Source organism: Culex quinquefasciatus, chromosome 3, assembly GCF_015732765.1.
Source record: "Culex quinquefasciatus strain JHB chromosome 3, VPISU_Cqui_1.0_pri_paternal, whole genome shotgun sequence".
NCBI lineage: Eukaryota > Metazoa > Arthropoda > Insecta > Diptera > Culicidae > Culex > Culex quinquefasciatus.
Window position 1 is genome coordinate 99,619,248 of NC_051863.1, and position 11,557 is coordinate 99,630,804.

The 11,557-nt window shown below is 40.9% G+C and overlaps 1 protein-coding gene across 1 annotated transcript; it reads right to left on the reverse strand.

The window, feature by feature from the left end:
• Nucleotides 1-10,392: 10,392 nt before the first annotated feature.
• On the reverse strand, nt 10,393-11,557 carry LOC6045749 (26S proteasome non-ATPase regulatory subunit 1). Its single transcript, XM_038264753.1, has 2 exons — nt 11,334-11,557; nt 10,393-11,267 (listed from the first exon to the last, which is right to left on the reverse strand). Exons 1-2 carry the CDS (start codon nt 11,361-11,363, stop codon nt 11,037-11,039), a joined length of 261 nt encoding a protein of 86 aa, XP_038120681.1. The 5' UTR covers nt 11,364-11,557; the 3' UTR covers nt 10,393-11,036.

Genomic DNA, 11,557 nt, shown 5'->3' on the forward strand with positions numbered 1-11,557 from the left:
TGCATTTCGATTTTACACACGAATAGTTTCAACCCTCGAACTAAAAAAGTGTAAAATGCGAACTGGAAAAAGTATGAAAGTTACACGTTTACCAGTTCAGGGGGCCGAACTGAAAAAGGTGTAACGTCGCACGCTGGGTCGCACGGTTCTGATTTTACCGTTTCGATATCGATTGGTTGAAAGGACAACAAACGGACGACAAACACTTGACATGCCCGACATAAGGTACTGCAGAATTCTGCAATTCTGCACGAAATCGGCAGCAGAGCGTTCCCGTACTTTTCTACAACATAAGAAACTTTTTTCCCAGGCAGAACTTCTGCAATGAGAGAGACAGAACCCAGTCAAATCAATCCGAATCCTGAAACGGAATCTAATTAGAATCGTATACAAATTCTGTTTCAAACGCAACAACCGGTTCGAATACGGATTGATTTGACTGGGAAGTTGCAGCAAAACCGTTCCCGTACTTTTCTGCAAGCTCTCTCTTCTCTTTCTTGTTGAAAAGTGACTGCAACCCAGTCAAATCAATCCGAATTCTGAAACGGAATCTAATTAGAATCGTATACAAATTCCGTTTCAAACGCAACAACCGGTTCGAACACGGAACCGGTTGTTGCGTTGAAACGGAATTTGTATACGATTCTAATTAGATTCCGTTTCAGAATTCGGATTGAGTTGACTGGGAAGTTGGTGTGATGGATGTTGAGTACACGCTTACATAAAGTTTGCAATTTGGGTCAAGAATTTTATTAGTTGTAATATTTTTTTTTGTTTTATTATTACTAAATTGAATTAGTCTTTTGAAGAGACGTTTGTATATTTTGAATTGATGGATTTTTTTGGGTAGGTTGTTTTTATGTTTTATTGGTTTTATTGAGAACGATTTTTTTTTGTGTTAACGATTTCATGCTTAGTTCATTAATGTAAATGATATAGCGATATTTTTTAGTGTTAAAATGATAACTTTTTGAATAGACTAAATATGTGTGTTTAAATAATAGGTAAATTTAATTGCCAAATAATAAATTGTACCTTTAGCGGTGCTACCAATTTGTATTCTTATTTGAACCAAAAAATGTGATGTAATTTAGTCGAAATCTTAAATTTTAGGAAGTTTAAATTCTAAAATTCGGAAATTCTTAAATGCGCCATCTTGAATCACAAAAAGTAAATTTTTATGGAGTCGTTAGAAAATCAGGTTTAGATTTAGAGATTGAACATTATGACGAGTTCTGCGGAAAATAGAGTACGAACTGTTTCTATTTTTTTTATTATTTGAGTTTTAATTTTTTTATGCACAGAATTTTAAAATTTTACTTATTTTAGTTTCTTTATTTTTTATTATTTTTTTCAACTGTAACTTTTGAATTTTTGGTGTTCTAAACTTTGAAATATTCAAACTTTTGATTCATTTATTTCGAATTTAAAAATATTTGAATTTTTAAGTTTAGGAACTTTTAAGTTAGAAACCTTTATTTTATTATTTCGAATTTTGAAAATTTAGATTTTTTGATATTTTCAATATTTAATTTTTAATTATTTGTATTTTTCAAGCTTTGAATTTCTGATTTATTGTTTTTTTTTCTGAAATAAATATTTGCATTTTAAAATTTCTCTAATATCTGATTTATTTTTTTCAAGTTCCTCAATTTGAAAATAGTTTTATTATATTTTTAATCACGAATTGTGATTCATTTTTTTTATTTGTCAATTTCGCTGCGTCACCGTTGTTCTTCGATGTGAAATTCAATCATAATTTATTTATGTTATCTTTCAAACATTTTGCTATTAAAACATGTATTTATGGTCTATATTAATATACCTTCTATATTAAACCTTTTTCTTTTTTTAATTATGTTTTTAAAACGTACCTGCCATTCTCATTTCTTAAATTGTTTTCCTAATGTAAAAGTTTTGAGTTGTTTCTAATATAAAATGTCTACCTAAGCATTATTAATTTCTAGTTTAATAAATGGTACATGCTTGATTTTTTAGATAAAATGTTGATTTGCAAAAAAATAAGTCCCCGTTCTAGAGGTAAACTTCTTTCAATTATAATTTTTGTCAATCCATTTTTTTAATTGTATTGAAATAATTAAAAAAAACTTCAAAACCCAATTTGAGTAAATCCACTCAACTGTGTACAATCCCTGTTTGAAAAATGTCGCACGTCGTACGAGTTGTCGCACGGTTTTGATTTTACCGTTTCGATATCGATTGGTCGAAAAGACGACAAACGTACGACAAACATTCGACATGCCCGACATTGTTTTTTCTATCAATTTTCCTTCAATTTGACGTCACGATTTTCGTCGACGCAAGCAGTTTGACAGTTCTCTTCAGTTGGACTTGTTTGAACTTGATTGCTGTTGAGCTTCGCAAGGATTTTGGCCGGTTAAGGTGAGTTGTGTTATTTTTTTCTGCCGGAAAGATTTAGCCGGAGTGATTGAAGAAAAAGTAATGGAACGTGCTACCCAGGCAACAGTTTTGCGGCTTCTCTCCTTGCAGAACTTCTGCAAAGAGAGATGAAGAGAGCGAGCTGAAAAGTACGGGAACATGCTGCAAAAAGTGACTTATGCTGGCTGCAGAATTCTGCAGAAGCTGCAGAAATTCTGCAATTCTGCAAGTACGGGAATAGACCTATAGTTTTTTTTATCGATTTTTTGACAGCTAGATGACTTTACCGTGTCGACGCAAACACTTTGACAGTTTTATTCATGTTTTGAACATGTTTGATGAACAGAAGAGCGTCAAATTCTGCCTTGTCAGAAGTTTTTGAAAAAGAATCGGTTCAGTAATGCGGTGAAGACAAAGAAGGGCAAGATTTTAGTAGATACTTGCGTCTTCAAAACGAATTGGAAATTCCTTTCCGAAAACCATCACCAGGAGAAGAAGGTCAACGGAGTGGAGTGAAGTGGGTGGAGTGTAGTGGGTTTTGGACTCCTAGCTGAAGGACAACTTTGTGCTCGTGGAGGTGGCCGACTCCAACGAAAGGGCCGGATATTCAGAATAATCAAAGGTTGGCGTGGCTTTATCAGGATCTTCACAGTCCGTCAGCTACGAGGAGCACGAAGAGGCGTACTCCAACGGAGAAAACGATCCTAAAGGTGATGGCCGGGGGTTAAGTGTACATCGAGGTGCGTGATTGGCGTGAATAATTGCAACGACGGCATCATGGTCGTGGTGGCATCACTCGGCGCGAAGGTCAACGTAGGCAGTACAAGGACGGGCAAGAACACCCCAAGTATCCATCCAGCACTAGGAAAAATCATAAAACAGCAATTAATCAGCAATCCCAATGCAAGATTGCTATGCAACAGCACGTGCAAGTGCTAATCAGCATTGTGGGCGTAGCATTCGAGAATGCTGAGATGATGCTGTTTAAGTGCTGCTGCTGGCAACTCTGTTTGTCAGTTTCCATTAAACTGGCAACAGTATTAGCTTTGTTTATATTTGGAACGGTAGAGCGAGCGAGACAGTATGAAAAAAAAAACAAATCTAAACATGTTATTCTTATATTCCAACATGGGAAAAACAGAGAGATTTTTTCGGATATCATCAAATTATGATACAAATAGGTAAGTTTAACAACCAAAATTTTCTTTATTATTTGTGACAGGTGTGTGTATCCATTTCAGAAGCGGTACAATTAAGACCGGCAGCTGTTCGGAGTGGACGCCGGACTCAACATACACCATCAGAGCAGAAATTCGAGATTTTCTGTGGAATTGGCTTTGGACAATATGTGCGAGGTTCCAAAATACGGAGTTTAGATCGGATACGTGTATCAATTGAGACTGCAATGATGTTCAATCAATTGTAAAATCTTGAGAAATAAATAAACGCAGAATTCAAAACGAATAACACAAAATATGTTTTGTAAATTGAATCGAATTCACAGCGTGTAGTTGTAAAAATCACCCGCACCTAGACCCGCACTCTCTTTTGGCACTTACTTACATTAGCAGCAACTAGACCATCGGATAAATTCACAAGTAGCTGTGAAGCATGCTCAGATAGCCACCTCTCATTTAGGCTTCAAGGATCGGACTCACGGAAATCAGCGACAACATCTTCTATCATCGGGCATCAAATCTCCAACTGGTCAATTTCGAGCAAAAAAATCTCATTCCCCACTCGGATCAGCTGTGAGTCGGTAACGTAGTAATTGTAAACAAACCCAAAATAGAATATGACGAGGAAGGAAAGGGAGAGAGAGCAACATTTTTGCTCCTCCCATTTTTTTGACGTTTTGTGCAGGGTTGGATCAAAAACAGTAGGGGCCAGCACTTAAACAGCCGAGAAAAGTCCAAAAGCGGCCACTATTCAGCACTATAGTAGCTGTTAGTGCTGAAGTAAAAACCGTTTGGCATTTACTCGCAGCTATGAAAGCGCATTAAGGGCCAAACAGTGACTGTTATTTAGTGCTGGATGGTTACTTGGGACGTCATATTCGGATACAGGCGACCTACTAGAAGGCCTTTAACATTACGTTGCTGTCGGTTCTGGAGATTACGACGTGCAAACGCCACCTGTGTATAAGAATCCGACCAACTTTCCGATCTTGAATCAGAAGCGCTTTAGGCAATCCAAGACGATTCGGGTAAAAACGGCTTATTGGGTAAAAAATTCATGTTTAATTTTTTTTTCTTTCTCCAAATAGTGTCGAAAGTTCGTTCCACTGCGCGAAGATCTCAACAGCGGTTTCACCGACAAGAAGTGTCTTCTACCCGCACAGCTGCCGGTTCTGCTCCAAATTCTCATCCTGAACGAGTTCCAGAACGACTACGCCATGACCCAGGAACCGCAAGACAATTTCGAAAAATATGTTTGCCGGAAGAAGTACCGCAACTCGTGAGCTCGGATCCTCCGATGAAGAAAATTGGCCGAGAAGACGAAGTGAGCCCGCCGCGGTTGGTTCGGAAAATTTTGCAGATCGGCCGAAAAGGATACTCCGGGTGAGAACGGAGCACCAGTAAGGAAGTTACACCGGTGGCGAAGATTACTCCAGCCGCTAAGCAGCTTCGTAAGACAACTCTGACAACTTGAGCTGGAATCATCGGCGATTGACTTGGATTTCAACCAGAACTCACCGACGAAAGCAGCCCGGTCAAGCGGCAGGACACGATCAGAACCTACGGAGCCTTCTTCCTTCTTCAACCCACCGGCCAACTTACAGAAAACGACCAAACTCAACTTCCCAGTCACGGCGTTCTCGCAGGATTCTTACAGAATTCTAGCTGAGAAAAATTATTCTTACTAGAACGTTGCCATCATCTTGCCAGATCTTTGCAAGAATTCTCAGAGAATTCTAGCTCAAATGCAATAACCGGTTCTAGCAGAATCCGGTGAAAGCAACCGGTTTTGTAAGAACCCTGCTAGAATCCTGCTAGAACTATTCTGACAGGCTATCCTGCTAGAATTATGTAAGAAACTGCTTTAAGCGGTGTATGCACATCGGAAGGAACCGGTCAAGAAAAATTTCAAATGGGCAGCAGTGGCAGCGAAAACAAGCCAGAGAGGGTGGAGAAAAGCCCCAAGAACAAACAGCTTTGCTGTTGGTAAAGCTGTTTCTTGACCCCTTCCCTTCCGATCTCCATATTAGCCTTTAATGGCGGTCATATCACTTTCAAATTCACCACGGAGACGGCTGTTGATCCTTCGGTAGCGCACTCTGCTTTTCATTGTCAATATGTCTGAGAAGCCCGGTTTGGGAATATTTGTAGACGATGTCGCGGCCAATGATGCAGAGGGGAGAATCCAGAGATCAGATCCGAGGTCTAGATGTCGCCAAAACTGCAGAGCCATGTCTGCAAAGAGCGGAAACGTAGGTTAAGTTTTCGGTTAAGTTAATGCCTAATTTTTTCGAAAAGTATGCCGGAATGGTGGGAGTGATGGCTTACTTGCGATGGTGTGTTTTAATCTGCCAGCTGAGTTTTGATTTCCGACGGAATCTCCAAATTGTCCTCGGAGCCAGCTATACGGAAGTTTAACCAAACACTCCGATGAGATCAAACATCTGGGATGGACATACGTAGTGGCCACTTCTAAAGCAGCATACACACAAAGAAAAAATACTTTGAATTTAAAAAGATCGTTCGTTGGATTAAAAGTTCGCGTTGGTGAATATTCGTAGAAAGTTCAAACTTTTCAATTTAAAAGTTGGAAAGTTTTTGATACTACCATGCATTTATGGAACAAAATCGGGGGGAGGTGTCCACGTGCTTCCATCCCGCCAGTTCATATGTATAGCCTTAGTGTTGTGTTCACTGTATTTGATATTTTGTGAACCACACCGTATGCTGTACTCGACAGATATGGACTGGTTCCCGGCCGGGCTGATGGGTCTCGCAGCTGGCTAGTTGAACGTCCTGTTAGAACATCAAATCATGATGTTTTATCCTTTTGTTTCCTCAGTAACAGGAGAATAGTTAGTTCAGCAAGGAAGCAATAGCAAAGCAAAATAAATATAGTGTCTTTAAAGAATCATGTAGTGACAATATTATTATAATTATTTATATTTAATATGATATTACACTTTACAGCTGAGTTGAAACTCACTATCAGAATCTAATGTTTTCTTGTGTTCTCTTTTGTTCCTTTCGTTTCAAACTGAATGAGCGAGCATCTGACTTGCTAAGCAGCCGCAGGATACAACAGACGACGGAGGGTCAACTTAACACCAGCTGTGATCAATACCACACCGACTGACGAGGATTGATACCAAGCTTGGTGCTCACGGCTAGATGTCTAACCGAGAAACCTTCAAGGTCGCAGGGAAGTATTAATTAGTATCGTCTTTTTATGTTTGATCCTTTTGTTAATACAAATTCCTTTGCAGATACAAATCACTTCAAAAGTATGCCTCGTGGCTAGGGGGGTGCCACTTCGAGTTTTCGAAGCGGATTTGGATCCGCTCCAAATCCCTGAGACTCGATCCCTCTTTTTAGTCGAATCTGTGTAATTTCATTCAGAGTGTTGGTTTTGACCGTTTTGACATTTCGTTTGGTTTGTTTATGTTTTAGAAAATCGTGTTTTCCAATCGTAATGTTTTCAATTTGATTTTCGCGAGTTGTGCTGAAGCTATCCAGCGGAAGAATCTGTGGCCACGGAGTGCCTTGCGCAAAGGTTGAGTGATTCAAGGAAAAGTGCCCTAAGGGGAGAATTGGTAGGCAGCGAGTCACGGAGCGACCAATCGGCAAAGTATCGGCTTCCGGTTCTGTTGTCGATATGGGAGAAACGTCCGGACTTCTGGCCGGTGGTTCCGAAGGAGGAGGAGGAGGCGATACCAGTGGTGGAAGCAGATCTGGATTGAACAGTGCTGAGCGGAAAGGATTCGGACGGTGGCGTGATCGATGGTACTTTTGACCACGTCTGTGGTTCCGCGAGGACGCCTGTGAAAAGAAGTGTGGTATATAGGCAAGTAAGTAGGGCACACCAGAGCCGGTGGGGATATCCGAAAGGTTGTGAAGTGTTTTTTTTTTGCTAGGGGAAGACCGCTGGTATTGGCGTTTGGCCAATAGTTATTGAGCAAAATTGTCTGCGTGCTTTTTAAGACAGATTTCTGATTCCTTGTACGATGTCCCCCGCGGTAAAGGAGCGTTGTTCGTAGAATAAGAAACGGACTTACTAAATATATCTCTAACAGTAAAGCTTTTCTATACCGTAGATCCTGAACTCGGAGTTTATCGGAGTGACAAGTAAGGGGAAGTTGCATCAGTGGCGCTGGGCAGACTGAGCAGTGAACCGACCAACATCTACCCGAAGACGGTTCCGCAGGAATTACTGTACGAGAAGGTCACGTATATTTTGTTGGCATCAATCCGGTTTCTGGTCTCTACCGAAAGTGGACGCATCGCCACGTAGAAGAACAAGTTGCTCGATTATGCCGGCAGCAAGCTGGAACATGTGGCCACCAGCTGTTTGGGCTGGACAAGGCCATATAAATCCCACGTGTACGCTCTAAACCGTTTCAAGCACTGAAAGTGACGAACTGGTGGGGCGTCTTGCCGTTTGGCCAACGTAAACGACTTTGGGATAAATACAAAGCGATCGTCAACACACTGGAAGTGACCGCCGGGACCGGTACCAGCACGGAGCGATCGGATTCACGATCTCGAACGGATTTCCAAATTCGGTCAGCTACTGTACGCCGCTTGGGACCACACCAACATTTGACGCTTCAAACTACTCCCAATGTCGACCCTGTCCCACGTCAAGAGGGGATCGTCTCCGGTGGAGCATCCAACTCAAGTTCAACCGGAACCGAAGGCCTCCTGTCGTCATCGGAAATCAAAGAAAAAGTATGCAGCTCTAGTTTGGGCAGTGGTAGCACCAAGAAAGCCTCCGGAGTCCGGAGGTAGCAAACAAACGCTCGACTCGAGCACTTGAGTGACACTGGAAGTGTTGGCAACTCGCACAAACGAATGGCCCCCAAGAAGGACGAGGAGCAGTGGCTGCAAAGGTAAGATTCAACTAGTAGCGACATAAGTTCGTATCGAAACTAATCTTGTATCTTTCCAGGAACGTCATCTTCGTGGGGATACCATTGGGTGCGTGCCCAAGGTGGACGGTGACTACGCGATGACCGCGGATAAGCCAGCGTGTTTGGACATGTTTCAGGAGAAAGTGTTCGACGACAGCTGCTCGAGGGAGGGAGATACCGTTGACAGAACTTGGGAAAATGTCTCCCATCAGAGGGCACTTTCGTAATATACCGTGAGCAAGTATCGAACTACGAAGGAAAACGCAACGGAGAATCCAACTTCCTGTTGGACAGTAACATAAAAAAAGAATAGAATTTATTATGACATACGAATCAAATACAAAACTGTTACAATAGTTATGTGTATAATGATATTGGAAATGAATTGCAATAAAACGATCTCTCTTCATATTATTCTTAATGTTCTCAAATGACATAGCGGCTTCCGGTTTCATCAGGTTATACAGTATGTAAAAAAAGTATTTACACCCCTCGGGCACTATGCACATTTTGTGATGAAACATGTAAACAATTTAATGTTGACTTAAACCTAGTACTACGTTTTGTTCAGAAACTCATGCCAAACATTTTGCTGCAAAGCTCATGAAAAATGTTGTCTATAAAAGTTATATAACAAATACTATAACAAAATAAAGGTGCAAAAAGTTTGTACACCTTTCGAAAAATTAACATAAATAAAGTTGTTTGATGACAAATCACCATAAATCCAGTCTCCCAACTCCAAATAGGCATCCTTGACTGATTAAAATTTGGATTGAATATAAAGTTTACTAATTACTTAGTATAAAAGTTTATATAACTCTGGAAATTCTATATAAAACTTATCTAAACTTAATTTTGCAAACTTTCAATTTAGCTAAATGTCAATATATTACCATAGAATTGCTAAATAAACATTCTGGAGTACCGTTTTGGTGTCTTTGTATCGCTAGAATAGATTTTCGTTGGTTTCGTACCAACCCGGAATTACGTCGTCGGAAAATCCACCGGCATCGAACCGGTCCACAATTCACAAGTTAACCTATGTGGCATCGAAAGGGCATATTTCCGATCTTTTGATACCCAGACATCTAGGTTTCCTATAAACCCACGTTTTTAAATACCTAGGCAAAAACGTTGTTATGGTTTCGTTTGAGCAATCTGCCAAAAATGTATGGAATTTCGTAATTTTTGTTCTCTTGGATCAAACTTACTTTTTGCTTAGGTATTTAAAAACGTGGGTTTTATAGAAAACCTAGATGTATGGGTATCAAAAGATCGGAAATTTTATGCCCTTTTCGATGCCACATAGGTTAACTTGTGAATTGAGGACCGGTTCGGATGCCGGCGGATTTTCCGACGACGTAATTCCGGGTTGGTACGAAATTCCAACGAAAAATCTATTCTAGCGATACAAAGATCCCCAAAACGGTGTTATACCCACTCCAGAATGATTATTGAGCAATTCTATGGTAATATATTGACATTTAGTTAAATTGAAAGTTTGCAAAATTAAGTTTTATATAGAATTTCCAGAGTTATCTAAACTTTTATACTAAGTAATTAGTAAACTTTATATTCAATCCAAACTATTATTTTAATCAGTTAAGGATGCCTATTTGGAGTTGGGAGACTGGATTTATGGTGATTTGTCAACAAATAACTTTATTTATGTTAATTTTTCGAAAGGTGTACAAACTTTTTTTGCACCTTTTTTATTTTTGTTATAGTATTTGTTATATAACTTTTTATAGAAAACATCTTTTCATGAGCTTTTTCAGCAAAATGTTCGGCATGAGTTTCTGAACAAAACGTAGTACTAGGTTTAAGTCAACATTAAATTGTTTACATGTTTCATCACAAAATGTGCATAGTGCCCGAGGGGTGTAAATACTTTTTTTACATACTGTAACTCTTCAGCCCGTACTCCGTAACGCGCTCGATCTGCACCTGCTCGCCAGTTGCCGAGTTGTGCATTATCACGATCCCGCCGAAGGTGACGTAAACGGCATTCCCTCGGCAATGCAATTCACCTTCAGCTGGGCGCACATCACGCAGGCCAGGCTGTGCATAATGTCGAAGCTGGGTTCTTGTCCTTGACGGAGGTTTTTTTTACTTTGCGTTTCTTCTCCTCGAGTGGTACAAGGTAACTGAGATGCGTGGGCGGCGGTTCAGAGATCGTTCCAGAATACCAGAAAGAAACACTGACCCAGAGGGAACCTGTACCAGTATTGGGTGAAACCGAGTATTCTGACCTGTCTTGCAGTTGGTACGGTACGGTATTGGAGGCTGACGGTCATGCCGTGGGCAAGGATAGCGCCGTACTTGACCATCATGTCCTTGTGCTTGTTAGTGATGACCAGGGTTTAGTGTTGATGGTCAGCAGAATTCCGACAGCCAACCAACGCAGAATCTTCTCGTGCTGGGTCTAATGGGCTTACGCGACCCGACAATTTTTTTGCTTTGAACCGAGCATGACCATTCCCATGGTAATTCCAGTCGTCTCACCCTTACAGTATTGTTCTGTTACAAGTCAAAGATTAATTGCTCACAAGACTGCACATAAATATCCTGCCGGTGATTTCCCGTTGGCCAGTCCCAGCCAGATGTAGTACGCCATCAGGTCCGTGTGTTTGCCACAATTAGACAGATTATCGAGCAGTTTGGCGACGGCCAAGGGGTCTTCCAGGGAGATCCGACACTGGCACATGTTGACGGACACATGTTGTGGAACGCCCAGATACAAGCAACGCAGCACCGTGTCGCGGAAGGGGAGGCTCTGGGTAACATAAAGGTAGGAATTTAAATGAGTTTATTTTTTACTATAAAAATTGAGAACTTTCACCTTCATAATCGAAGACTCCACCACGTCCATCCATATCCGGCCTGTCGGCGATGTCCATCTTACACGCAACGCTGAATCATCCGATTAAAGGTCGCCTTCAGCCGCGCACCGATCGGGTTCGCCTTGGTCGGATTCTCCGCCAGCTGAACCCGCAACTGCGTCGATGATGAACGTCGATGATCGTGTCCACGGACCACGGGCTTAGCCCTTGTTTTCTTGCAGGA

Bases quoted from the DNA above. Each gene is read 5' to 3' on its own strand.
- LOC6045749 (XM_038264753.1), bottom strand. From the start codon at position 11,363: ATGGACGTGGTGGAGTCTTCGATTATGAAG. The intron at 11,268-11,333 runs GTGAAAGTTCTC...TATGTTACCCAG, and splicing joins TGGAGTCTTCGATTATGAAG to AGCCTCCCCTTCCGCGACAC.